General features: G+C 51.5%; 1 protein-coding gene and 2 long non-coding RNA genes across 8 annotated transcripts in view; 2 read left to right on the top strand and 1 right to left on the bottom strand.

Moving 5' to 3' along the window:
* The window catches only part of IZUMO4 (IZUMO family member 4), a gene marked incomplete at its 5' end in the record, with an annotated part of 17,063 nt that extends 754 nt beyond the window's left edge, over window positions 1-16,309 (bottom strand). The window contains 10 exons of one of the 4 annotated variants that reach the window (XM_084614650.1): window positions 617-639; window positions 1,587-1,604; window positions 2,400-2,447; window positions 3,262-3,276; window positions 4,376-4,453; window positions 4,685-4,760; window positions 5,139-5,165; window positions 6,093-6,164; window positions 8,581-8,661; window positions 16,075-16,309. In XM_084614650.1, the coding sequence (XP_084470776.1) occupies window positions 617-639; window positions 1,587-1,604; window positions 2,400-2,447; window positions 3,262-3,276; window positions 4,376-4,453; window positions 4,685-4,760; window positions 5,139-5,165; window positions 6,093-6,164; window positions 8,581-8,661; window positions 16,075-16,309 (673 nt within the window). The remainder of the gene's footprint in view (window positions 1-616; window positions 640-1,586; window positions 1,605-2,399; window positions 2,448-3,261; window positions 3,277-4,375; window positions 4,454-4,684; window positions 4,761-5,138; window positions 5,166-6,092; window positions 6,165-8,580; window positions 8,662-16,074) is intronic. The other 3 variants (XM_084614652.1, XM_084614651.1, XM_084614653.1) reach the window with 3 other exon arrangements.
* LOC311513065 lies at window positions 6,103-12,154 on the top strand. The gene is made up of 4 exons (XR_014709645.1): window positions 6,103-6,181; window positions 6,852-6,940; window positions 8,437-8,587; window positions 10,428-12,154. It is a non-coding gene; the product is annotated as an uncharacterized lncRNA (long non-coding RNA).
* On the top strand, window positions 16,272-27,512 carry LOC311513064. Of its 3 annotated transcripts, XR_014709643.1 has the most exons (4): window positions 16,272-16,404; window positions 18,416-18,569; window positions 21,470-25,930; window positions 26,867-27,512. It is a non-coding gene; the product is annotated as an uncharacterized lncRNA (long non-coding RNA). The 3 variants fall into 3 exon arrangements; XR_014709642.1 differs by lacking the exon at window positions 21,470-25,930; XR_014709644.1 differs by lacking the exons at window positions 21,470-25,930; window positions 26,867-27,512 and adding an exon at window positions 18,646-19,949.

Here is a 27,512-nt window from a genome sequence, read left to right as displayed (position 1 = left end):
GCAGAACACGAGTGTAGCTGGTGTGGGATTATGGCTTCTGCTAACTGCTCTGCATTTTAAATCCACCTTCTGCCTTTCAGGCTTGGAAATCTGCTGGCTCCAGTTCCACGTACTGGATAGTTTTAATTCGCTTTTCCCTTAGGAAATGCCCTCTTTGTGGCCTCTCTTCTACTCATTTTTATACTTCAACTCCTGCTAAGGCCTCTCAAACAATGGCAAAACACATACAAACCACTACCTTCCAGGAGGCTGAACAAGGGACCCCAGTCGTCATCCTTGTCCCCCAAACATCTGCAAACTGCATCTTCCACTGCTCTGTGCAGGCCAATAACCTGCAGCAGTAGTGTGCTTCCCGTGGTGTCTACGCTAGCGGTTCTGCTAAACATGTATCACCAGGCCACCCCCATCTAGGGCCGACAGAACCAGGACTGCGCCATCTCATCTATCCCTGGTCAGATAGATCCACCATGGTTAGAACGCTGGCAGCCACCAGCTCCTGTCTTTAGCGGTGCTGCTTCTGGCCAGGGAGAGCTGGAGGAAAAAGCCAACCGTAGCCACAGCCCCAGAGCAGACCCGCCCTTTAAAGCTATAAGAAATCCTCTATTTGCAAACTTACTTTTAAAGTTTAGCATTGCTGGGCTGTAGGGAAGGGAGAATAAAACATTCAAGATTAATCATTTTCTAGTAAACAAAATACTGCAGGAGGTGAAAGGGGTGCACTCTCTGTGGAAGGAAATACACTAAACACAGTCCCTATTAAAAGCAACAAGTATCCAATTTGTGAAGATTGTTTTCTACCTCCTTAAATCTAGGGCCTACAGTGAAGGGGGATGAGGAAGAAGCAGGGAGGAAAATCTGAAATAATTCAGTGGGGTTGTGTATAGTTCTCTGGCTTTTCTGATTTATGAGGAGAGGTTGAGGGAACTGGGATTGTTTAGTCTGCGGAAGAGAAGAATGAGGGGGGATTTGATAGCTGCTTTCAACTACCTGAAAGGGGGTTCCAAAGAGGATGCAGCTCAGCTGTTCTCAGTGGTGGCAAATGACAGAACAAGGAGTAATGGTCTCAAGTTGCAGCAGGGGAGGTCTAGGTTGGATATTAGGAAACACTATTTCACTAAGAGGGTGGTGAAGCACTGGAATGGGTTCCCTAGGGAGGTGGTGGAATCTCCACCCTTAAGAGACTTTTGAGGTCAGGCTTGACAAAGCCCTGGCTGGGATGATTTAGTTGGGGATTGGTCCTGCTTCGAGCAGGGGGTTGGACTAGATGACCTTCTGGGGTCCCTTCCAACCCTGATATTCTATGATTCACCATGCCACCCCAATACTAAAGTAGGCTGGCCTGTTCTCAGTTATTAAAAGTTGCACAAAACTGTACCCCCGCTGCTTCCAAGGATGGTTGCAACGTGCTTCATAGACAGGAGCAAGGTGGGAAGGAAATAATATTAATCTAGGTCTTATATATCCCCATCCCCTAGAAAGGATTCCCCTCAACACTGAGGCTCTTTTGCTGAAAGAGCAGGAAGCTTTATGGGAAGCTTTGGGAAGTTTATGCCCAATAACAATTCCTCTTCCTGGTGCCTACTTACCTGGTGGATGTGCAATTGCTGAAAGACAAAGATGCTTATTAGAGAGCTGGGTGGTAGCTGAGCCCTGCTGTCAAAACCCAACCCCTGCCCCCCAGTCCTCTGAGCCAGAAAGCTAGCTTGCTTTCGCCGGAATAGGATGGAGGCTAGTTGTCCTGGGATTACAGATCAGTATGGTGGAGCCCCGTCATGCTGTATGGTGAGAGACAGTCCCTGTCCTGAAGAGTTTACAGTCTAAATGGACCCTGGGTGGAAGGGGGAACAGTCCCAGAGAGAAGTCACTTGCCCCAGCTGTCTCAGTAGCTCGCTGGGAATCCCCGCCAGTGTCCTACCCTCTTGAGCATGCTGCTTCTGCACTGACCAGCCGTATACAGCACTGTCATAATAGGAATTAAGAAGCGGAGTAGTCACTGCAGGATTGAAAGGCTTGGTTCTAATCCCACTTCCCAAAGCAAGGGGAGGTGAATTTCAAAGCCGCGCACGGGGCATGTAGCTGTGGCATGCCTAGTAGTGGGAGTAACAGCTAATTTCTCATCCATGGGCGTTAAAGGGCTGAGCCCAGGAGAAAAGAGCACTTAGCCGCTTGAAGGATCAGTCCTCCTCTTCTAAGGAACTGGGTGTATCTCAATGCTGGAGGAGCGCTCAGCAGCCAAGGCCTGGCACAGGCCTGGAGTGCTTCATGGGATGGGATTCTAACTGTAACTCTCCGGGGCAGCTGGCTCCCTAGGCTGTGTGAAAGGAATCTGTCCTTCAGGGAGGCCATTTGAAGGACTGGGTCCCTGACGCCCAAACAACTGGCGCAGAACAGACACTCACTGGAAGCCTGGGATCCTTCTCAAGGCAACTATCCACCTCGCTGATTGCCTGAGAAGAAAACATGAGATCAGAGGGCCTTCAGTTCAGGGGAAAGCATACAGAATTCATCACTGAGCCAGGCTGCAAGGGCACTACCAGGTCCCTTGTGAACAAGGGGTTAACTCCAGCTCAGCACCTCTCCCCCCATTGCCACAGGAAGGGCTGGAAGAGGGGTTGCTTAGGAAAAAGGGTGCACCTCCCATCCAGGCTCAGAGGGTTGAGCCCCCAAACTGGGGAGTTTCTCCTTCACGTGTGCTGAATCTGCCATCATGTTCAGATCACTGCTCCTGGAAGAGGCTGCCTGCAGCCCTGAGTTAATGGCAGGTTGTTCCAGCAGCTGACACTGATCAATGTAGGTGGAGCCCTGCTACTACCCCCCCGGGGCCTAAAGCCCTGCTCCTCAAAGTTGTTTAGGCCCCTGACTCCCACTGGGCCAGAGAGAAGTGATTCACCCAAGGAGAGAATTGAACCCAGGTCTTCAAAATCCTAGGCTGGTGCCCTGACTGCCAGGCTCGGCCCAGTTCAGCTCTCACTTGTCCTGGTGTAACTCAGTTGCAGTCAATGGAGTTACCCCGGATTTATAACAGTCAGTGAAAGGAGAATCTGACCCCAAGGTAGCAGCCCTTCTGCAGCACAGATGCCTTCAGTTTCCCAGTAGACACCATCAGTCTAGGGATCAGAGAAAGGGCTGCAGCATTTCACATCCCTATTTCCCTCCAGGGAGTCACTAGAATGGAAAATATTAGAGGTAGATAGAAAATATCTGCTACTGGTCCTGGTCTTGGAGTCCCTCCAAGTGGTAAGGAAAAAATGTCTCACTTACTGGTCTATTTTGTTTCTGAAAAAGAAGAAACACAGTGAAATGGGAATGTCAGGGATCCCCCAGCTGTCGAATGGTGGGTTCTCGCCTCACCCTCGCTCTGGGACTCAACCTTATCGACGGGGTCTGAGTCAGCCCAGCACGTGCGCGAGTGAGCACAGTGTGGAAGGGCTGGGCGGGATGCAGTACACAGACAACCCAATACTGCACTGATGGCTGCCAAGTCAGGCCTCCGTAGCAGCCAGTGGAGCAGAGCTCTGAACCTGGGCAAAGGTTTCCAGCAGCAAATGTTAAACTAACACTGTCATTCTCGTGCTCCAGAAGAGGAAACCCAGAGCCTTCCACGCCAGTGCAGCTATCGCTGCAGGGACAGAAGACACCGGCCCAGCATGTGCTGTGGGGCGGGCAGCTCCTGGGCAGGAAGCTCTGTGCTTTCTTAGGCATGGTGCTTTCAACATCTTTCCTCCGCTGCAAAAGTATCTGAACAGGGCTGCTGCCTCTCTGCTCCCATCTCAGAGCCACGCAGGGTTTTAAGGTAACGACATCATTCCATTTAGGGGGCCATCATTTTCTCCCCCTGTCCTCAAGCCATCAGTGCATGGCTCTGCTTTCTTGGCGCGAGGGCAGGTAAGCAGCCAAAGCTGCATCGCTGCACTCCATGCATATGCTGCAAGCAGAAACCAGAACGGCATCCCCACCCCCTTCGACGCCCACCCTCTGTTAGATGAGGGTCAAAGTAGCTCTTAAATCTGGGTCCTCCCCCACCCCGGTGCATTTCCCCCAAACTGCTGAACCCTGCTGGTTAGGGTTTTCATTCTCCACCACTGGCAATCTTTCAAGCAGGAGTGGATGTTTTTCTAAACGATCTGCTCAAGTTCAAACAGGTCCCATGCAAGTTAAGAGGGTTACTCATGTGAGTAAAGGTTGCGGGATCAGAGCCTTGTATTGTATTTGGAAAGCTGATTAAAAACCCTGTGTAACGAACTAAAAACCTAAACCAACACAATCCATGAGGCCTTGTCTTCACTAGGAAGATGTGTTTTTAACCCCTTTCTCCTAGTGTAGACACGGCCTTAGTGACAGATCCTGGAAAGCCGAACACTGAGCTGACACTTACATGTAATCGAAAAGGCCTTTCAAGGCTGCTTCCCATTCTTCTGATGACCTGTTGATGAAAGGGAAGGTTTGAACACACCTGTGGATAGGTAGATGGTTAGAGGGGTGAGGTAAGGACTTTTTGTAGGTTTCTCTTATAGTGGGGGAAGAGGAGCCACCTGGTTAATCAACAGCCCTGTTAATAATCTATTCTCTTTAAAGAAGACATGTTTCCTCCGCCCTCTCCTGGGGATAGCACAGCAACAGGGCAGCGCTCTCTCTCTCACAAACACAAACACACACACACTCCATATAAAGACGTGCTCCCTACTCGCAGTTATAGCCAAAGCAAGCTGGTCTGGAGAAGTTACAAGTCAGGCAGGAGACAGCGTCATATCTAAAGATTCCTGTAACATACAAGAGTGGGGAAGTCGCCTGTTAGCCATATCTGCAGTAACATATGGTCGCTGCTGGAACAGCAGAGATTATATGTTGGGGGTGAAATCCCAGCCCCCCCGCCCCCGTGAAGCCCATGGGAGTTCTGCCTTTAACTTTAATGGGACCAGGACATCCCCCCCCCCCCCCCGCTTACTCGGGTGGATTCACTGTCATACTTTTGGGTCTAGATCAGGGGTCTCAAAACAGGGCCTGGAAGAGGTGTCTGGGGTCACACCCTCCCTGCCTTCCCCACATGGCTAACTGGAAGGGGGGCTGCAAGGTGGAAAGAGCTGAGAACTACAGACCTAAACCATTAACAATGAACCCCACAAACCCCCCTGACTTACCACAGTGACGTTCACACTCCAGTCTGCCTAGGGAACGCAGGGAGAGTTCATCAGGGTTAAAGAGACCTTGTTTCAACTGCTCGCCATTAACAACAGGCGCTAAAGACACCATCAACTGTACTTATCTGGCCCTCCTCACGGCAGCACCTGAGTGCCTCATACTCTTTGCTATATCCTTCCCGCCCCCACCCCCACCCCCACCCCCCATGTGGAGCAGTGCTACTATCCCTGCTGCACAGAAAGGAAACTGTGGCCCGGAGGCTAAGTGACTTCTCCAAGGTCACAAAGGAAGTTTGTGGCAGAGCAGAGAATTGAACCTGGGTTTCCCAAGTCCCCAGTTCGTGCCCTAACCACTGGGCAATGCTTCCTCCGTGCTCGCTGGTGTGAAAAGCAGGACCTGCTACTCTGCCCATGATCTTATTTATCCCCTTCCCTCAAACACTGTAACGTCCTCACTTCTCGTGGTGTCAGGCAGGCAATTCAAAGTGCAGCTCTGCTTCCCCTTAGCCCTACCGCAAAGCTGGAGACCATCCCCAGCCTACTCAGAAATCTCTCCCCCGCGGTCCAGGATGAGACCTCTCTTCTAGGCCCCATGATCTTCTGTGGACTTGCTGAGTCCCGTCCTGCCCTGACGGCTCCTCCGTCCCCAGCCCACTCAGCGATTCACAGATACTGTGTGCCATCCTGCCCCTTCCCCACCGCGCTCCAGGAACTCTTGCTCTGAAATTGCCCTCACTGTCTGATAAAACCTTCCCACCGGGCCCTTGCCCTGACAGCCTCATGTCAACACTCCTTTGACCCCAGCCTCCTCCCTTCACAACACTCGTGAACCCTACAGTTTCCCCGTGTTCAACTTCGCCCTTTGCCCTTTTTTCTACTCCCTTTACCGCATCTACAGGTGCTACCAACAGAAACCAACGCTGAGGGCATGGCACGCCCAGAGGAAAGGCTCACTTTCAATGATGGCTCTCTGTAGCGTCTGGATCTGGTTCTGGAAAATGGACTGCAAGAGCTGAGGGAGAACACCTTCAAAAGAGAGAGATGTAAGCTGTTTGGGGCAGGGACTGTTATTTACTAGGTGTGGATGGCACCTAATGCAGTAGGGTTCTGACCTGCTTAGCAGGTAAGTGCTACGACAACATACATGTTAAATCATACGTAGGGCCCTACCGAATTCACGGCCATGAAAAACGCATCACGGACCGCGAAATCCCATCCCAGGCCACCCTTACGTCTGCGCTGCTGCCCACAGAGCTGGGCGGCCGGAGAGTGGGGGCTGCTGACTGAGGGCCCAGCTCTGCAGGGAGCAGCGCAGAAGTCAGATCTGCCTTCAGAGCTGGGCTCCCGGCCAGCAGCCGCGGCTCTCCAGCCGCCCGGCTCCGAGGCAGCACCGCCAACAGCAGCAGCGCAGAAGTAAGGGTAGTAGAACCGCAGCCCCCCCCCCACCATAACCTTGTGACCTCTCCCCCCACAACTCCTTTTTGGGTCAGGACCCCAGCAATTACAACACCCTGAAATTTTAGATTTAAATAGCAGAAATCAAGACACTTACCAGTTTTTAAATCCTCTGACCATGAAATTGACCAAAATGGATTGTGAATTTGGTAGGGCCCTAATCATGTTAGAGCTCCGGGGCTCACATATTCCTGGCTATAATTCAGCTTCATTCCTGGATCAATATGACTGACTCTAGCTCACTTTCTTTCCCTTTAGTTATTCTGCCAGCTTTTTAGAGCTCATCAGAAAGTGCCTCTAGACAACAAGGGAGCACTCAGCTCACTCTCGGGCCATCATTTAAACAGGTTTGTAACATCTGTAACTCCCGACATGCACGTCACCACCGGGACATGAAAAACATTACTGAGTGAAAGTGGGCCTAAGAAATTTGGATTCTCTCCCCAAAAGTGCAGGCTTTAACTGGAATTCACAGCACTGCAGACTAGGTTTGCTTCTGTCAGATCCTATGGGGAAAAATATTCTACACTTACTTGGTATAGTAAATTAGCACCCAATTCTGCAAACATTTATGCCTGTGAGTATTCCCATTGACTTCAGGGAGATTATAGAAGTTGAGTGCATACATGGTGGCAGAATCAGGGCCTCATTCCCCTCATGGCTTTTAGCCATCCATCCAGATCCTAAGCAAAGTACCTCGCATTTCTGCTACGCTTTTATCCTTGGCCACTGAAAGAAAGCTGTGTCTTTCTCAGGACGCTTACAAAGCTAGTGAAATAATGACAACGTTGGCAGAACTTCACTTTGTTTTGTTTCAATTAATCTGTCACTTTTAGCGATCCTGTTAGGTGAGAGTACAAAAGTGACCAATATTGTCTTATTGTTTCCTTACTCTTCTCCATCTGTCTGCCTGTCAGCTCTTAGGGGCAGGGCTGTCTTTTCAGTCTGTGTTTGTGTAGTGTCGAGCACGCTGGGCCCAGGTCCGTGAGTGTGGTGTCTATGCGCTACCATACTACAATAATAATAAAAATAGAACTTTACTGCAGGCTAATATATAATTTACGGTAAATTACAATAATAATTTATTACATCTCCAGTAATCCCAGTATGGCAAATATTTCTGCATTGCCTTGGATCTGTATTAAAGGTGACCTGCACAAACTGGATTTGTCGCTCTTTATGATGAATCTTTTAAACCTTAAAAGTTTTAAAAATAAAAAGGGGGGAATTCCTGCTTCCTTTTAACATTGGAAATGAATATTTTGTCATCTTGTTTTCCTAGAAGACCGTATAGATGTCTGGGGGACCAAGCTATGATATCAGAAACAATACAGAAGTGAAACCTGATTAATTGAGGGCGGGAAGTGATTTTTATTCAGATGGTTTAAAACTCGTACTTTGTTGTTGCTAAAACCTATTTAAGGAATCTCTTGAGAAATAACTGTGAAAAGGTGCCTTAAAACTCCCACCTCACATCATCAATACCTAGTCCCATGAGTCTTCTAGCAAAACCAGATGTAGGATTCCTGATCTTTCCAGGGTGAAAAAACAAACTTTTTTTTAAAAAACACTCTTTGGCTGTCTTTGGACACCATCAATTAAAAAAATGGCATAAAACCATTTTTTTCATCCATTAAGCCTCACACTGAAATGATCCTCATTCAAGTTATAACACTCATGCTTATATTTGGTCAACAAAAAGGCACCCATGAAATTAAATACAGAACATGGCCCTGATCCCATGAGGTCTGTGGGAGTTTTGTATTCGACACCTCCCAAGATCAAGCCCCAACGTCTATTTTTTCCATTTTAATATATTTTCTCCCAATTCTTTTCCATCCAGCTGCTGATAGTCATCACCACTTCCTGACTTAACGGCAAGCCCTGCAATGGAGTCCCATTCCACTTCTTCACTAGGCAACAGACATCCCACATCACCAACCCTTCTGGCCGACGCATCCCCCTTTTTGCAAGTCAACTAACTTACCTGGTTGGTACGTTTTCCCACTCAACATGACGTCAAGTTTTTCGTACACTTTGGCTGCAATTTCATGCAGCTTATCCAGAGCTGGGAATGTAGAAGAGAGAAAAGGAATGCCTTGAGGTCACTAGAAATATTGAGCACTTTGGCACGATCCATGAAATTTCTGTTCAAAGTGACCGTGGTGCAGGCTACAGAATCTAGAAACATTGTTTAAAAGTTCTCCATCTGAAACCCATTTAAATGCTGCATTTGGGGCTTATGTGATTTGAACAGCCTTGTGTGAGTTCTCTTTACTGGAATCAGTTTCACTTTGAAACTACAGCAAGTTGGTTTTCAGACAAACCCTTCACTTTTCCAGCACTGTCAATCCCAAGCGTTCAAAAAATCTGGAGTGAGGCACCTAAGAATCATGAGATTTTTTTTAAAATAATACATTTGCGGTTTTTTTATTTGCCTTATTTTGTGAGCCTTTAGGGTACCCCGGAACACATTTATACAACCACAAGGGCTAGGAACATACTTTTAAAAAAACACCAAAAGTGAAAGCAGAGATTCTCCCATATTCATACGACCCCAGGAACTGACGCTTTGAACAAGAACAGCAAATATCATGGCAGCTGGTAACACTGTTTTTATGAACACAGCATTGGCTGAATTAAAGATATCTAAGCCAGTCAGAATGCAAATGAAATGACAAACACAGAGACCATTACAGAAATAAAGACAAGTGATCAGGAATATTTTCATAGAATTACCACCTCTGACTTAGAAAATGTGGTTTTGCTTTGTATTTTTAACATGGCTCATTTTCACCTGGGAAATTCTTTAGCAGCAGGAGGCCATTACCTGGCTGTGGCAACACGGTATTCTAACAATATCATCCTATTTTAATTAATTAAGATTCCGAAGAATAACCAACCTTTTCTGATTCCAAAGAAATGAAAATGACAGTGGAGCGGTCCCTGGGAAGTAACGTTAAAAGCTCAATTTAAAATAGAAATGCTCTGCATGCTACAATTCGTCAAGCTCAAAAGCATTTAACAGATTCCCAACTTTTAAGAACATAAGAACGGGCACACTGGGTCAGACCAAAGGTCCATCCAGCCCAGCATCCTGTCTACCGACAGCAGCCAGTGCCAGGTACCCCAAAGGGAGCAAACCTAACAGGTAGGCACGAACCTAGTAAACTAGTCTCTCTTTGCAGAGCCCGGTGAAATTTCCACATGTAACTATTCCTGTGTTAACGAAGGGCAGACACAATAAAAGGCTAAGGGGCAAGGTAAAACAAAAACAATCTTCTCTCTCAAGAGTTGTTCATCTGCTCCTTGAATTAACGTCCAAGGTACCAGTGGTTGGAATAGGAAAGACTGACACGCATGATGGCAAATGAACTGAATGGGACATGGGGAGGAAGGGAAGTGAGATTAAAATGAAACAAACATACATCAAAAAGTAGAACCGTAGGCCCTGATTGTCTTGTTCATTCTGTGCAGCAGAAGATTACAGCCTCAAGAGTCATGGGCTCAGATCTCCAAAGGCAGTGGATATCGACCAGGGGTACACATACCCCTGGGGGTACACAGAGCTCTTCTAGGGGGTACATCAACTCATCTAGAGATTTGCCTAGTTTTACAACAGGCTACTAGCACGAGCCAAGCCAGCACAAACTAAAATTTCAGAGCAGTACAAAAAAGTCATTGTCTGCATGTGTACAATACTTTGGAATGTAAGGACAATATTTATATTCCAGTTGATTTATTTTATAATTATATGGCAAAAATGAGAACATCAGCAATTTCTCAGTAATAGCGTCCTGTGACACTTTTGTATTTTTATGTCTGATTTTGTAGGCAAGTAGTGTTTAAGTGAGGTGAAACTTGGGGGTACGCAAGACAAACGAGACTCCTGAAAGGGGTACAGTCGTCTGGAAAGGCTGAGAGCCACTGTTCAAAGGTATGTAGACTTCTAATTTCCATTACATCAGTAGAAGCTAGGAACCTAAATACCTTTGAGGATCTGGGCTATGGAGCTTAAATTCCACAGTGCATAGATAGATTGGGAGTGTACCCTGCGTTTTCCTTATCATAGCTTCATGTGATGGCTACTCATCCTACCCTTCCACACACCTTGGAATAACATAGATTATCTCCAAATAGCATAACTTCCTGCTAGATCTCACTAGTCTGGAGTAAATTTTAAGGTCAGGATTTTTAAGTATTCCAGTCATATAAGAAGAGTTTTTGTCACTTTTCAATGAGATATTTAAAATTCCTCGGTTTGTTTCAGAATCTCCTTCATTTAAAGTCCCATCAGCAAAACTTCGGAAGTTCACATGCCGTGTAAAATGTTGACGTGGTTTTTCACAACCTCCATTGTCAGTTCAGTTTTGGGGTTTGTTTTTTTCTTTCTTCCTAAGAGACAGATACGGATCTTTTCCCACCCAGGATCTTTCAAAAGGGACTTTTTTAGGTAGTGTGGCCTATTGAGTAGATTGTGGTGCCAACCTACGGCCCACAGGCCGTGCATGGCCAACCAGAGCATTTCATAAGGCCCACAGCCTGCTTCAACACAATATAGTAACAGCCAATTTATTAGCGTTTTGTCATAATTTAGTTTATACAAGTGTGTAAATAGACATAGAAACAATATATCTAAATAGATACGAAACAAGCTGAACGTAAAATATAAATCAATACAGATTACTTTAAATCTTATTAATATACGTAGAATCTGTTTGACCCACACAAGGTTGTGCTTAGGTTTATGTGGCCCTCCTGTGTAATAAGGTTGGGCACCATCTGGGGTAGACCATTGGACTGGGATTTAGGAGACCTGGGTTCAATTCCTGGGTCCCCACTAGCCTTTTTAGCAGTTGTATCACATTGTTGACTCTCATTCCATTTGTGATCCATTATAACCCCAGATCCTTTTCAGCAGTATTACCACCTAGGCAGTTATTCTCCATTTTGTAGTTGTGCGTTTGATTTTTCCTTCCTAAGCGTATTACTTCGCAATTGTCCTTACTGAATTTCATCTTGTTGAGTTCAGACCAATTCTCTGATTTGTCAAGCTTGTTTTGAATTCTAATCCTGCCTTCCAAAATTCTACGAACCCTCTCCTCTTGGTGTCAACCACAAATTTTAGAAGCATCTTCTCCACTCCATTATTCAAGTCATGAAAGAAAATACTGAATAGTACTGGACCAAGGACACACCTGTGGGACCCCACTAGATACGTCCTTCCAGTTTGATCACTACTCTTTGAGTATGGTCTTTTAACCAGTTATGCACCCACTTTATAGGAATTTTATCTAGACCACATTTCCCTTATGAAAATGTCACTAGGGGCTGTGTCAAAAGCCTTACTACAATCAAGATATTCTGAACCATGGAAGGATTATAGGATTATCCTCCCCAGTGTTGCCATCTGGCATGAGATTTTGTCTTTTTCTTAAAGCCCCAGCTTCTGGAGTCCTGGGATAGGAAGAGAATCGCAGCTTTCTTCTTTTTGCTTCTCTTTTTTTTTTAAAAAGTAAATCTCTAGCCTTTCTGGTTGGGGAGAAAATCTTGACAACGTGACTCCCCTAATGACAAATAAAAAGAACCTACCTAGCATTTATTATTCTTCAAAAAAACCCTCAATTTTTATGCCAATCTCATACTTTTGGGGATCTGAATTATAATTCTGGAACACATGGGGTTGGCAATACTGAGCCCCTATGCAGTCAGATAGGGCTGCTCACTGATGGGGGGAGGGAGGCTGAACAGTTGCCTATGGGAGATGTCCATAGGTTCTGTAACTAGGGGGGCTGGGGGTGAAGCTTGAAGTGGTTTCCATTATATACAGGGTTTACAGTTTGGTTCAATGACTTTCAGCACCCCCACTATTCAAATTGTTCCAGCACCTCTGGAAGTGTCTAGAGGGTCTCTTTCCTCTCTAGAGCATTGGTTTTCAAACTTTTTTTCTCGCAACCCAGTTGAAGAAAATCGTTGATGCCGGTGACCCAACGGAGCTGGGGATGAGGGGGTTGGGGTGTGGGCGGGGCTCAGGGCTGGGGCAAAGGTTGGGGTGCAGGGGTGAGGGCTGTGGGGTGGGGACGGGAATGGGGGGTTCAGGGTGTGGGAGGGGGCTCTGGGCTGGGGGTGCAGGCTTGGGGGCTGGAGCCAGGGATGATGGGTTTGGGGTGCAGGAGGGGGCTCTGGGTTTGTAGGGACTCAGGGCTGGGGCAGGGGATTAGGGCATGGGGTTGGGGCTTACCTCAGGCGGCTCCCGGCCAGCGGCGCAGTGGGGTTGCAGAGGCACCGTGGACCGCGCTGTGCCCCGGAAGTGGCCAGCAGCAGGTTCAGCTCCAAGGCGGAAGGAGCACAAGCTGAGCTCCGCGCGGCTGTCACCCGCAGCTCCTGGCCAGTGGGCGCGCAAAGCCGGTGTTCGAGGCAGCGGGAGTGCGCAGAACCCTGTGGCCCCCCACCTAGGAGCCGGACCTGCTGCTGGCCACTTCCAGGGCGCAGCGCGGTGTCGGAACAGGGTAGGGACTAGCCTGCCTTAGCCGGGCAGCACCACCGATGGGATGTTACACGGCCCAGTCGGCAGTGCTGACCAGAGCCGCTGTGACCCGGTGCCTTACAGGATTGGGTCGCGGCCCGCAGTTTGAGAACCCCTGCTCTAGAGGATCTGAGAGGCACTTATTGATCTCAGTGCATAAAGCCAAGTGGCCACAGGGGGTTCCTATCTTGAGAGCCTAGGCATGGGGCCTTTCTCACTGAAGGCCTAGGAAGGAAGGATGGTGCCTGGACCCTTGCTTTCTCAGGGTGCCCGGAGGGCTCGCAAGGGCTCTCCCTTCTGGGGGGCTGTGCTTTGGGGTGTCACTCTTGGATCCCAGGGTGGCTGAGAGGAACCCCCTCTCTCTGGGACCTCAGAAGGTGGGCAGGTTGGGGAGGGCTCCCGGGGACACTCTCCTGGAATCGATCTGGGATTTCGGAGGAGGGATGTCTGAGGGGACTGTGCCTGGGAGTGTCACTCGGCGCCGGGGGGGGGGTCCCGGGGTCGATGGGGGGAGGAGGCCGGCGGGGGGGGTCCCGGGGTCGATGGGGGGAGGAGGCCGGCGGGGGGGGGTCCCGGGGTCGATGGGGGGAGGAGGCCGGCGGGGGGGGGTCCCGGGGTCGATGCGGGGAGGAGGCCGGCGGGGGGGGGTCCCGGGGTCGATGCGGGGAGGAGGCCGGCGGGGGGGGGTCCCGGGGTGGATGCGGGGAGGAGGCCGGCGGGGGGGGGGTCCCGGGGTGGATGCGGGGAGGAGGCCGGCGGGGGGGGGGTCCGGGGTCATGCGGGGAGGAGCTGGGGCGGCGGGGGGGGGTCCGGGGTCGATGCGGGGAGGAGCTGGGGCGGCGGGGGGGGGTCCGGGGTGGATGCGGGGAGGAGCTGGGGCGGCGGGGGGGGGGGTCCGGGGTGGATGCGGGGAGGAGCTGGGGCGGCGGGGGTGGGGGGTCCGGGGTGGATGCGGGGAGGAGCTGGGGCGGCGGGGAGGGGTGGATGCGGGGAGGAGGCCAGCGGGGGGGGGTCCGGGGTCGATGCGGGGAGGAGCTGGGCAGCGGGGGGGGGTCGATGCGGGGAGGAGGCCGGCGGGGGGGGTCCGGGGTCGATGCGGGGAGGAGCTGGGGCAGCGGGGGGGGGGTCGATGCGGGGAGGAGGCCGGCGGGGGGGGGTCCGGGGTCGATGCGGGGAGGAGGCCGGCGGGGGGGGGCCCGGGGTCGATGCGGGGAGGAGGCCGGCGGGGGGGGGGTCCGGGGTGGATGCGGGGAGGAGGCCGGCGGGGGGGGGGTCCGGGGTCATGCGGGGAGGAGCTGGGGCGGCGGGGGGGGGCGGTCCGGGGTCGATGCGGGGAGGAGCTGGGGCGGCGGGGGGGGGGTCCAGGGTGGATGCGGGGAGGAGCTGGGGCGGCGGGGGGGGGGTCCGGGGTGGATGCGGGGAGGAGCTGGGGCGGCGGGGGTGGGGGGTCCGGGGTGGATGCGGGGAGGAGCTGGGGCGGCGGGGAGGGGTGGATGCGGGGAGGAGGCCGGCGGGGGGGGGTCCGGGGTCGATGCGGGGAGGAGGCCGGCGGGGGGGGTCCCAGGGTCGATGGGGGGAGGAGGCCGGCGGGGGGGGGTCCCGGGGTCGATGGGGGGAGGAGGCCGGCGGGGGGGGGTCCCGGGGTCGATGGGGGGAGGAGGCCGGCGGGGGGGGGTCCCGGGGTCGATGGGGGGAGGAGGCCGGCGGGGGGGGGTCCCGGGGTCGATGGGGGGAGGAGGCCGGCGGGGGGGGGTCCCGGGGTCGATGCAGGGAGGAGGCCGGCGGGGGGGGGGTCCCGGGGTGGATGCGGGGAGGAGGCCGGCGGGGGGGGGGGTCCGGGGTCATGCGGGGAGGAGCTGGGGCGGCGGGGGGGGGGTCCGGGGTGGATGCGGGGAGGAGCTGGGGCGGCGGGGAGGGGTGGATGCGGGGAGGAGGCCAGCGGGGGGGGGTCCGGGGTCGATGCGGGGAGGAGCTGGGCAGCGGGGGGGGGGGTCGATGCGGGGAGGAGGCCGGCGGGGGGGGTCCGGGGTCGATGCGGGGAGGAGCTGGGGCAGCGGGGGGGGGTCGATGCGGGGAGGAGGCCGGCGGGGGGGGGCCCGGGGTCGATGCGGGGAGGAGGCCGGCGGGGGGGGGGTCCGGGGTCATGCGGGGAGGAGCTGGGGCGGCGGGGGGGGGGCGGTCCGGGGTCGATGCGGGGAGGAGCTGGGGCGGCGGGGGGGGGGTCCAGGGTGGATGCGGGGAGGAGCTGGGGCGGCGGGGGGGGGGTGCGGGGTGGATGCGGGGAGGAGCTGGGGCGGCGGGGGTGGGGGGTCCGGGGTGGATGCGGGGAGGAGCTGGGGCGGCGGGGAGGGGTGGATGCGGGGAGGAGGCCGGCGGGGGGGGGTCCGGGGTCGATGCGGGGAGGAGGCCGGCGGGGGGGGGTCCGGGGTCGATGCGGGGAGGAGCTGGGGCAGCGGGGGGGGGTGGATGCGGGGAGGAGGCCGGCGGGGGGGGGTCCGGGGTCGATGCGGGGAGGAGGCCGGGGGGGGGGCCCGGGGTCGATGCGGGGGGGGGGCCCGGGGTCGATGCGGGGGGGAGGCCGGCGGGGGGGCGGTCCGGGGTCGATGCGGGGAGGAGCTGGGGCGGCGGGGGGGGGTCGATGCGGGGGGGGGTCCCGGGGTGGATGCGGGTAGGAGGCCGGCGGGGGGGGGGTCCGGGGTCATGCGGGGAGGAGCTGGGGCGGCGGGGGGGGGTCGATGCGGGGGGGGTCCCGGGTAGGAGGCCGGCGGGGGGGGGTCCGGGGTCATGCGGGGAGGAGCTGGGGCGGCGGGGGGGGGTCGATGCGGGGGGGGTCCCGGGGAGGAGGCCGGCGGGGGGGGGTCCGGGGTCATGCGGGGAGGAGCTGGGGCGGCGGGGGGGGGTCGATGCGGGGGGGGTCCCGGGGTGGATGCGGGGGGGGGGTCCCGGGTCACTCACGGATCTCGGCGGGGATGCTGAGGCGCAGCCCCCGCACCGTGTCCCCGGCCCAGCCCCGCAGCAGCCGCCCCGCGGCCGGCACGTCCCCGAGCCCCCAGGCCTTGCGGCTGAGGCGGGGCCGGTAGGAGGCGAAGCGGGCGGCGAAGGCGGGGTCGCAGTGCAGGCAGCCCCGGGCCGCGCCCAGCGCCAGCGCCGCCGCCAGCCACAGGCCGAGCAGCCGCCGGGCCGCCCCCATCGCCGCCCGGCCCGGCCCGGCCCGGCCCGGCCGCGTTCCAGCCCCGCGGCGCGTCACAGAGAGCGGGGAACCCGCGGGGCCCGGGCGGGGCGCTGGTGGGGGCAGGGGGTCGCCGGGGGGCGGTTTGGGGGCGGGGGGTAACCAGGAGGATGGGGGTGCCAGGGGGTTGGTTTGGGGGGTCAGGGGGGTGTAACTGGGGGGGCTAGGGGTTACTTGGAGGAGAGGGGGTAACCAGGAGGATGGGGGTGCCAGGGGGTTGGTTTGGGGGGAGAGGGGGTAACCAAGGGGATGGGGGTGGGGGGGCTAGGGGGTTGGTTTGGTGGAGTGGGGGGCTAGGGTGTGATTTGGGAGAGAGGGGGTAACCAGGAGGATGGGGGTGCCAGGGGGTTGGTTTGGGGGGAGAGGGGGTAACCAAAGGGACAGGAGGTGGTTTGGGGGTGAGGGTGGTAACTGGAGGGCTAGGGGTGGTTTGGGGGAGAGGGGGGCTAGGGGATACCAGCGGGTTGGTTTGGGGGGAGAGGGGGTAACCGGGGGGCTAGGGGTGGTTTGGGGGAGAGGGGGGTTGGGGGGTACCAGGGGGTTGATTTGGGGGGAGGGGGTAACTAAGGAGACAGGGTGGTTTGGGAGGAGAGTGAGTAACTGGGGGATAGGGAGTCCCTGGGGCGAATAGGCAGTGGCTGGGGGAGTTGGTTTGGTGGGGAGAGGGGTGGCTGAGGGGTTGGTTTGGGGCAGAAGGGGGAAGCTGAGGGCTGTTTGGGAGAGAGTCAGTGCATGGGGGTGGTTTGGGGGAGAGCTAGCAGCTGGAGGGGGTTGGTTTGGAGGGATGACAAGTAGGTTTACAGCGATAGGGGATAACCTGGGGGGATTGGTTGAGGGGAGAAGGGGTGCCTAGGAGTAACAATATCACCAGCCAACTCCAACCATTTAAAAGTCACAAGCTGGGTGCCTGAAAATTGTGAGATGTCTAAAAAAAAAAAATTAGGGTCTTTATTTGCCTTCTGATTTTTTTAATGAGTCCTATTTTAAGCAGAGCTGAGATTCTCTTGCAATCACAGGACTCCAGGAGCTAGGGCTTTAAGGAAACCACCAAGTAGCACAAAACTCCTGATAAATGATGGAGAAAGAAATCCAGAGAGTTTTTAAAAAAAATATTTTCCTGCTTAGAAATATCAAGAGTGAAATCCTGACCCTGTTGAAGTTAGTGGGAGCTTTGCCATGGAAATGGGGACAGGAATTCACCCGAAGAATATAAAGTCTGGTGTTCACTGGTGACATTTATCTCGGCCGCAATGCCTCAAAAAAAAAAAAAAATGACAGTGGCCAGGCATCAGCAATCTTGACTCTTATCAAGGTGGGATCCATATCTAAGTTATGGACATGCCAGCAGATAGCATTAGGTGATTGGTATTTGTTGCCTCTTTCTGGAGATTCATAAAACCACTGAAAGGCAGAGGAAGATGGAAAACCAAAGGCTGCTCTTGCATTTCTCTGTCCATTGGAAGCAGCAAAGGTCTCCTTTTTACTGTGGGGCAGCCACCAGGCAGAGAGGACAAAATGTGAGGTTTACATTCTGAAAGACTGGATGAAAGAAAGAAGTGTAGTGGGTGCATCCCACCACCTGCAATTTACAATGCTGAGCTACAGCCCACAAGACAGCCCTTAACTGAGGAAGATGGGGGTGAGCAGAACTGGACAAAGAGTTCTTTTCTCCCAGCAGTGTATGCAGCTTTTTGAGTTAAATCAGTCGTAAGCAAACAAAAGATAAAGGGTGAAATTCTGGCTCCAGTGAAGTCAATGGCAAAGCTCCTTTTGACTTCAGTAGGGCCAGGAGTTCACAAAAGAGTTTTAAACAGCCTGAATACATCATCTTAATTTTGGTTTAATTGCACAGCATCTCTTATGTCATATGTTCTTTGGTCTTCTGTAGAGTTTATCAGGAAAAGTGGAGGAGACAAGATCTGGATTTCTAGTGAAAGAAACAAGCAGAAAAAAACAAACATGGTTTTTGGTACAGGGGGAATTTTTTTTCAGGCCTTTTTGACATGTCATAAAGCAACCCCAAGGGGCACAAACCCAGATTGTTGTTGGGTTTTTTTTCATTTACAGGTCCACCTTCTCTGAGTCCAGATGCTGGAAACCTGTGCTATCTGGGTAGGAGAGGAGAAGAAACTCCATCACTTATGCGCCCTGCACAAGTTTTCTGTCTTTATTGGCATGAGTTGTTCAAGCTTAGATCCTGAACAATCTCTGGAACTGAGAAGTAAGTCCCCATAGTTCCCATGAAGATTTCCCCCTTATTAATGATTCCTTATAATTATTTACTAATGGTATTTCAGTTGTGCCTGGAGACCTTGAGGGTATGTCTACACTGGCAGAGTTACAACGCCGGAATTTACATCGCCGCTCAGAGAGCGCTGAAGGGAAACCTCTGTTGTGTGTTCACACTGTCAGCTGCCTGCACAGTAGCGTGTTCACACTTGCAGCATTTGCAGCGCTATTCAGAGTGGTGCGCTCTGGGCGGCTATCCCACAGAGCATCTCTTCCTATTCTGCCTCTAAGAGTTGTGAGAAGGCAGAGGGGGTCGTGGAGCATCCTGGCTCCTGTCCGAATGCCCCGTGATGCATTGCTTCGCATCCCAGCAATCTCTGTGCTTCCGTCTGCATTTGGCGCCATCTTTCAATGGTTTGTGCACTGCGTGCTCTGCCTCTTTGGTCTGCAGGAATGGATCCCGCAATGTTGACCAATATGCTGCTCACTCTCACTAACACGTCAGGAGTAGCAGTGGAGTTATTCCTTAAGCTACAAAGGCAAGAGGAGTTCGACATCTCACCACATGTAGTAGCTATGACACAAGATTGCTTGTGGCATTCACGGGCATGCTCACCACTATGGAACGCTGCTTTTGTGCTTGGGAAACAAGCACTGTGTGGTGGGATCACCTCGTCATGCACATCTGGGATGACCAGCAGTGGCTGCAGAACTTTCAGATGAGGAAAGCCACTTTCATGGGACTAAAAAGAAAAGGAGGACTTGTGGCACCTTAGAGACTAACAAATTTATTTGAGCATGAGCTTTCGTGAGCTACAGCGCACTTCATCTTCCTTTCCAAATGCAAACAGATGGACATCATATCAAAAGGACTGAAGGTAAAAAATCCATTACAATCTACATACCACACAGACTGTGCTGACAGCTTGTGCCACACGCTCTCAAAGAAACTGCGGAATCACCTGATCAACATCCTCTACAGCAAACAGGGAAAGATTAAGAATGTGCAAAAAGAAAAGGAGGACTTGTGTCACCTTAGAGACTAACCAGTTTATTTGAGCATGAGCTTTCGTGAGCTACAGCTCACTTCATCGGATGCATACCGTGGAAACTGCAGCAGACTTTATATACACTGGATTTGTGCAGGAAATGGCCCAACTTGATTATCATGCACATTGTGTAAAGAGTTGTCACTTTGGATGAGCTATCACCAGCAGGAGAGTGAATTTGTGTGGGGGGGTGGAGGGTGAGAAAACCTGGATTTGTGCTGGAAATGGCCCAACCTGATGATCACTTTAGATAAGCTATTACCAGCAGGACAGTGGGGTGGGAGGAGGTATTGTTTCATATTCTCTGTGTGTATATAAAGTCTGCTGCAGTTTCCACGGTATGCATCCGATGAAGTGAGCTGTAGCTCACGAAAGCTCATGCTCAAATAAATTGGTTAGTCTCTAAGGTGCCACAAGTACTCCTTTTTGCGAATACAGACTAACACGGCTACTACTCTGAAACCTTTCATGGGACTGTGCGATGAGCTCACCCCAGCCCTGCAATGCAAGGACACGAGAATGAGAGCTGCCCTGTTGTTGGAGAAGCACGTGGCGATTGCACTGTGGAAGCTGGATACTCCAGACTGCTACCGATTGGTTGCTAACCAGTTCAGAGTAGGAAAGTTGACCGTTGGACTCGTGTTGACAGAAGTGTGCAGGGCCATTAATCACATCCTGCTCCGAAAGACGGTGATTCTGGGCAACGTGCATGACATTGTGGCTGGCTTTTCACAAATGGGCTTCCCTAACTGCGGAGGGGCGATAGATGGCATGCATATTCCAATTCTGGCACCAGATCATCTAGCCACCGAGTACATTAATGAGAAGGGGTATTTCTCTGTGGTTCTCCAGGTGCTTGTGGATCACTGTGGTCGTTTCACAGACATTAACGCAGGCTGGTCCGGAAAGCCACATGACGAACTCATCTTTCATAACACTGGGCTGTTCAGGAAGCTGCAAGCAGGAACTTTCCTCCCGGACCAGAAGATCACCATAGCGGAAGTTGAAATGCCCATTGTGATCCTGAGGGACCCTGCCTACCCCTTAATGCCGTGGCTTATGAAGCCATACACTGGGCACCTTGACAGCAGCAAGGAGCGGTTCAACAACAGGCTGAGCAAGGGCAGAATGATGGTTGAGTGTGCTTTTGGCTGTTTAAAGGCCCGCTGGAGCTGCCTATATGGGAGGCTGGACCTGGCCGATGACAATATTCCTATGCTTATAGCCACGTGCTGTACACTCCATAATATTTGTGAAGGGAAGAGTGAAAGCTTCACTCAGGGCTGGACCGCTGAAGCTTAGCACCTAGAGGCTGAATTTGAACAGCCAGAGACCAGGGCTATTAGAGGGGTGCAGTGTGGGGCCATGAGGATCAGGGATGAGGCAGCAATTTGAAGCTCTGTTGAACGACACTAATATATGTTGCTATACTTGGGAGTGCAGTGCTTGTAATGCCAGGAGGTGATTGTGATTGGTGCCGACAATGCACTATGAAGATTTAAGAAAATTGCCTCTTGCTTTGCAGGGCTCTGTTTGCTTTCCGTTAATGGAATAAAGATTGCTTTCAAACCAAAACACTTATTTTATTAGAAAACAACAACCGGAGGAAAGCGACAAACAAAAAAACACATCAGCGCTTTGGGGGATGGGGGAAGGGAGGATCCCAGGAGGAGGTGGGGTCCCGGGCCAGTTAGAGATTTGTGTACCGGAGGGGAAAGGGGAAAGGGAAATCAGTGTTCTGGGACCGTACTGTACACTGGGCACATGGCTCTTGGGGAGAGCCAGCATGGTGGGGGGGGGCGGGGGGGGCTTATAATCATTACTGTCCCCACATTTTCCACAGACTGTGTTCATTATGGAAGATATCTCGCTGCTGAGGGTGAGCAAGGAATCAAGGGAGGGTCTTCTCCAAGACTGTGGCTTCTGCCCTGGCCCTTATGCAGCTCACCTGTGTGCAGCAATGGTCCACCCCCACAGCAACGGCAGAGTGGTGTGGAAAAGTTACCCTTAATGGGGCAAGAAACAGAGCAGCTCTGCCAAAGAACCTGCGGCAGCGGATTGCCCAGTATCTCCATGAGAGTTTCGTGGAGATCTCTGAGGCAGATTCCCATGAAGTGAGGGAGTCAATCAACACCCTGTTCCACTGCTTAGACTAGGCATATGGTGGTATGCGCATCATATAGACACAAGCCTGCTTTCTGCATCCCTCCTGCCTGCAACAACTCACTTCAGCGATTCCCAAAATCAAAGCCACTTACCAGAGGCCTCCTCTCCTGTTTGTGCTTCACCAAGCTCTGACAGTTGTGACTGGCTAGTCTCCTCTGGGGTAGAGAAGAGCTCCTGGCTTCATGCATCTCTGACCTCCGAGTTGTCCTCTGCCTCTGGGTCCTGCTCCACAGCCTTGTTCAAGTTTTTCTCCTCCTGGCTCGGTCCACTCTCAACTGGCATGCGAGCTCTCCATATGTTTTATGGAAATATGCTAATGAGTGTGAATATAATGTAACTGAAATGTGCTTCATGCAAAAGGTCTCTTGTAAGGTATAATTACAAAGCTTATAATCTACTAAGTGTGGTCATCCTATTTGTATGTATGTATCATTCTTGTGTCTAAAACTAGAAATATGAAGTATAACTCTGAAGTCCTATTGTAATTATGCAAAGTGTGGGCCATTAATGATGGTTTAGAATCTTGATGGCTCCCATTAACTCGGACAGTTGGTTGTAAATGGCTCTGTTTACTTGCAAGCCTTCCTGCGTTTGTGTGATTCAGGCCAGGATGAGTGGAGGCTTGGGGTCTCACAGGACATGTGACCACGTCACCTGTTCTGGAATCCATCTTAAACCTGGTGCTTTTCCATTGAGAAGGAGGGGTGGGAACCCAGAGAGAGACAAAGGATTCCCGCCTTGTGCCAAAGATATAAAAGGGGGTGGAACAGAACAAAGGGGGCTGCCAGTCATGAGAAATCCCCTAGTTACCATCTGAGCTGGAGCTAACAAGGACTGCACCAGGCAAAGGATTGGGCCCAGGCTAGGAAGGAGTCTAGTCTGTGAAACAAGCTTATTGGAACATCTCTAAGGGTGAGATTTACCTGTATTCAGTTTCTTAATGTATTGAGCTTAGACTTGCATGTTTTGTTTTATTTTGCTTGGTAACTTACTTTGCTTTGTCTGTTATTACTTGGAACCACTTAAATCCCACTTTTTATACTTAATAAAATCACTTTTGTTTATTAATTAACCCAGAGTAAGTGATTAATACATGGGAGAGTAGACAGCTGTGCATATCCCTCTATCAGTGTTATAGAGGGCAGACAATTTATGAGTTTACCCTATATAAGCTTTATACAGAGTAAAACGGATTTATTTGGAGTTTGGATCCCATTGGGAGCTGGGTGTCTGGGTGCTGGAGACAGGAGTACTTGCTGAGCTGTTTTCAGTTTAGTCTGCAGCTTTGAGGGTGTGGTTCAGACCCTGGGTCTATATTGCAGCAGGCTAGTGTGCCTGGATCAACAAAGCAGGGTTCTGGAGTCACAAGCTGGCAAAGAAAACTGGCTCAGAGGTAGTTTCAGCACATCAGGTGACAGTCCCCAGGGGGTCTCTGTGACCGAGGCCGTCACAACTTATTTGTTTTGGTTTTCAGCAAGAAGGTTGGTGGCGATTGGACGTCTAACATAGTGAATGTCAGTGAAAATGAGGTAGGATCAGAGTCTAAAATAGGAAAAGAACAAGTCAAAAATTTCTTAGACAAGTTAGATGTCTTCAAATCACCGAGGCCTGATGAAATGCATACTAGAATACTCAAGGAACTGACTGAGGAGATTTCTGAGCCATTAGCAAATATCTTTGAAAAGTTATGGAAGACAGGAGACATTCTGGAAGACTGGGAAAGGGCAAATATAGTGTCCATCTATAAAAAGGGAAATAAGGACAACCCGGGGAATTACAGACCAATCATTTTAACTTCTGTACCCGGAAAGATAACGGAGCAAATAATTAAGCAATCAATTTTCAAACACCTAGAGGATAATAAGGTGATAAATAACTGTCAGTATGGATTTGTCAAGAACAATTCATGTCAACCAACTTGATAGCTTTCTTTGACAGGGTAACAAGCCTTGTGGATAGGAGCGGAAGCGGTAAATGTAGTATATCTTGACTTTAGTAAGGCTTTTGATCCTGTCTCGCATGACCTTCTCAGAAACAAACTACGGAAGTACAACCTAGATGGAGCTACTATAAAGTGGGGGCATAACTGGTTGGAAAATCGTTTCCAGAGAGTAGTTATCAGTGGTTCACAGTCATGCTGGAAGAGCATAACGAGTGGGGTCCCGCAGGGATCGGTTCTGGGTCCGGTTCTGTTCAATATCTCATCAGGATTTAGATAATGGCATAGAGAGTACACTTATAAAGTTTGCGGACAATACCAAGCTGGGAGGGGTTGCAAGTGCTTTGGAGGACAGGATTACAATTCAAAATGATCTGGACAAACTGCAGAAATAGTCTGAAGTAAATAGGATGAAATTCAATAAGGACAAATGCAAAATACACCACTTAGGAAGGAACAATCGGTTGCACACATACAAAATGGGAAATGACTGTCTAGGAAGGAGTACTGCGGAAAGGGATCGGGGGGAGGGGGGGTCATAGTGGATCACAGGCTAAATATGAGTCAACAGTGTAACGCTGTTGCAAAAAAAAGCAAACATCATTCTGGGATGTATTAGCAGGAGCATTGTAAGCAAGACACTAGAAGTAATTCTTTCGCTCTACTCCGCACTGATTTGGTCACAGCTGGAGTATTGAGTCCAGTTCTGGGCACCACATTTCAGGAAAGATGTGGACAAATTGAGAAAGTCCAGAGATGAGCAACAAAAATGATTAAAGGTCTAGAAAACATGACCTATGAGGGAAGATTGAAAAAGCTGGGTTAGTTTAGTCTGGAGAAGAGAAGATTGAGAGGGGACATGATAACAGTTTTCAAGTACATAAAAGGTTGTTACAAGGAGGAGGGAAAAAAATTGTTCTTAACCTCTGAGGATAGGACAATGGGCTTAATTTGCAGCAAGGGCGGTTTAGGTTAGATATTAGGAAAAACTTCCTAACTGTCAGGGTGGTGAAGCACTGGAATAAATTGCCTAGGGAGGTGGTGGAATCTCCATCATTGGGGATTTTAAAGAGCAGGTTGGACAAACACCTGTCAGGGATTGTCTAGATAATACTTAGTCCTGCCTTGAGTGCAGGGGACTGGACTAGATGATCTCTTGAGGTCCCTTCCAGTTCTATGATTCTACATGTAGTGAGAGAGAGAGTCCCTGTCCTGAAAATCTTATAATCTAAATAAAGTGTGGGAAAAAAGATATAGATAGGGAACTAAGCCCTGGTCTACACTACGAGTTTAGGTCGGATTTAGCAGCGTTAGATCGGTTTAGCCCTGCACCCGTCCACACTACGGAGCCATTTTTTCCGACTTTAAGGGCTCTTAAAACCGATTTCTGTACTCCTCCCCGACGAGTGGATTAGTGTTGAAATCGACTTTGCTGGGTCCAATTTGGGGTAGTCTGGACGCAATTCAACGGTATTAGCCTCCAGGAGTTATCCCAGAGTGCTCCATTGTGACCGCTCTGGACAGCACTCTCAACTCAAATGCACTGGCCAGGTAGACAGGAAAAGCCCTGCGAACTTTTGAATTTCATTTCCTGTTTGGCCAGCGTGGCAAGCTGATCAGCAGAGGTGACCATGCAGAGCTCTTCAGCAGAGGTGACCATGCAGTCCCAGAATCGCAAAAGAGCTCCAGCATGGACCAAATGGGAGGTACTGGATCTGATTGCTGTATGGGGAGATGAATCCATGCTATCAGAACTCCGTTCGAAAAGACGAAATGCCAAAATATTTGAAAAAATCTCCAAGGGCATAAAGGACAGAGGCTATAACAGGGACCCGCAGCAGTGCCGCGTGAAACTTAAGGAGCTCAGGCAAGCCTACCAAAGAACCAGAGAGGCAAATGGCCGCTCCGGGTCAGAGCCCCAGACATGCCGCTTCTATGATGAGCTGCATGCCATTCTAGGGGGTGCCCCTACAACTACCCCAGCCCTGTGCATGGACTCCATCAATGGACTCTCACACAACAGGGATGCGGATTTTGGGGACGAGGAAGATGATGAGGAGGAGGAGGTTGAAGCACAGCAAGCAAGTGGAGAAACCATTTTCCCTGACAGCCAGGAACTGTTTTTGACCCTGGATCTAGTACGCTCCCAACCCACCGAAGGCGGGCTCCCGGACCTAGAAGGCGGAGAAGGGACCTCTGGTGAGTGTACCTTTGTAAATATAATACACGGTTTAAAAGCAAGCGTGTTTAATGATTGATTTGCCCTGAAGACTTGGGGTGCATTCGCGGCCAGTACAGCTACTGGAAAAGTCTGTTAACGTGTATGGGGATGGAGCAGAAATCCTCCAGGGACATCTCAATGAAGCTCTCCTGGATGTACTCCCAAAGCCTTTGCAAAAGGTTTCTGGGGAGGGCAGCCTTATTCTGTCCTCCATGGTAGGACACTTTACCATGACAGGCCAGCAGCACGTAGTCTGGAATCATTGCATAACAAAGCATGGCAGCGTGTGGTCCCGGTGTTTGCTGGCATTCAAGCAACATCCGTTCTTTATCTCTCTGTGTTATCCCCAGGAGAGTGATATCATTCATGGTCACCTGTTTGAAATAGGGGAATTTTATTAAGGGGACATTCAGAGGTGGCCGTTCCTGCTGGGCTGTTTGCCTGTGGCTGAACAGAAATCATCCCCGCTGTTAACCACACGATGGGGGGAGGGGTGAAGCAATCATCCCAGAGAATTGGGTGTAGGTGGGGGGAGGTGGTTAGTTGGGTTTGTGCTGCACGTTAACCCGAAACCGCAGCCGATCCTTTTAAAGGGCCAACCCAATGGGTGATTGGTATTTGAAATGAGGGTGATGCTGTTTGAAACCATTCCCACATATTAGGAAGGTTAAAGAAGCCAAAAGATTGTGGCTTACTATGTGTGTCTGCAAGCCGAATTCTGTTGCCCACCAGCCCTGTGTATGTGATCTCTCACACCATACCGGCAGGCCCTCGGTATAAGAGGCAAAATGCGACCTTGTAAAGAAAGCGCACGTGCTATGTAATGTTAACAGCTTGGTTCACCGTGAAAGAGACTACCCATTGTTCGCTAAAATGTCTCTTTTTAAAGACTAATCCTTTTTTCCCTCCTGCAGCTGCAAATGTTTCAACACTCCAAGTATCATTTCCGTCCCAGAGGCTATCAAAGATTAGAAGCTGAAAAAAACACACTCACGATGAAATGTTCTCTGAGCTCATGCAGGCCTCCCACGCTGAAAGAGCCCAGCAGAATGCATGGAGGGAGACAATGTCAGAGTCCAGAAAAGCACAAAATGAACGAGAGGAGAGGAGGGACGCGCGAGAGGAGAGGAGGGATGCGCGAGAGGAGAGGTGGCGGAGGCGTGATGAGAGGAGGCAGGATGCAATTCTGAGGCTACTGGAGGATCAAACTGATATGCTCCGGCGTATGGTTGAGGTGCAGGAAAGGCAGCAGGAGCACAGACCGCCACTGCAGCCCCTTTGTAACCAACCGCCCTCCTCCCCAAGTTCCATAGCCTCCTCACCCAGATGCCCAAGAACGCAGTGAGGGGGCCTCTAGGCACCCAACCACTCCACCCCAGAGGACTGCCCAAGCAACAGAAAGCTGGCATTCAATAAGTTTTGAAGTGCAGTGTGGCCTTGTCCTTCCATCCTTCCCTTCTCCACCACCCCACCTGGTGCTTCCCTCCTCCCCCATCCCTCCTGGGCTACCTTGGCAGTTATCCCCCCATTTGTGTGACGAATTAATAAAGAATGCATGAA

The sequence above is a fragment of the Lepidochelys olivacea genome (assembly GCF_965140295.1).
Source record: "Lepidochelys olivacea isolate rLepOli2 genome assembly, chromosome: 25".
In the NCBI taxonomy this organism is placed as follows: Eukaryota; Metazoa; Chordata; order Testudines; family Cheloniidae; genus Lepidochelys; species Lepidochelys olivacea.
Note: the sequence above shows the minus strand (reverse complement) of the source record. Positions and strands in the feature narration are given on the sequence as shown.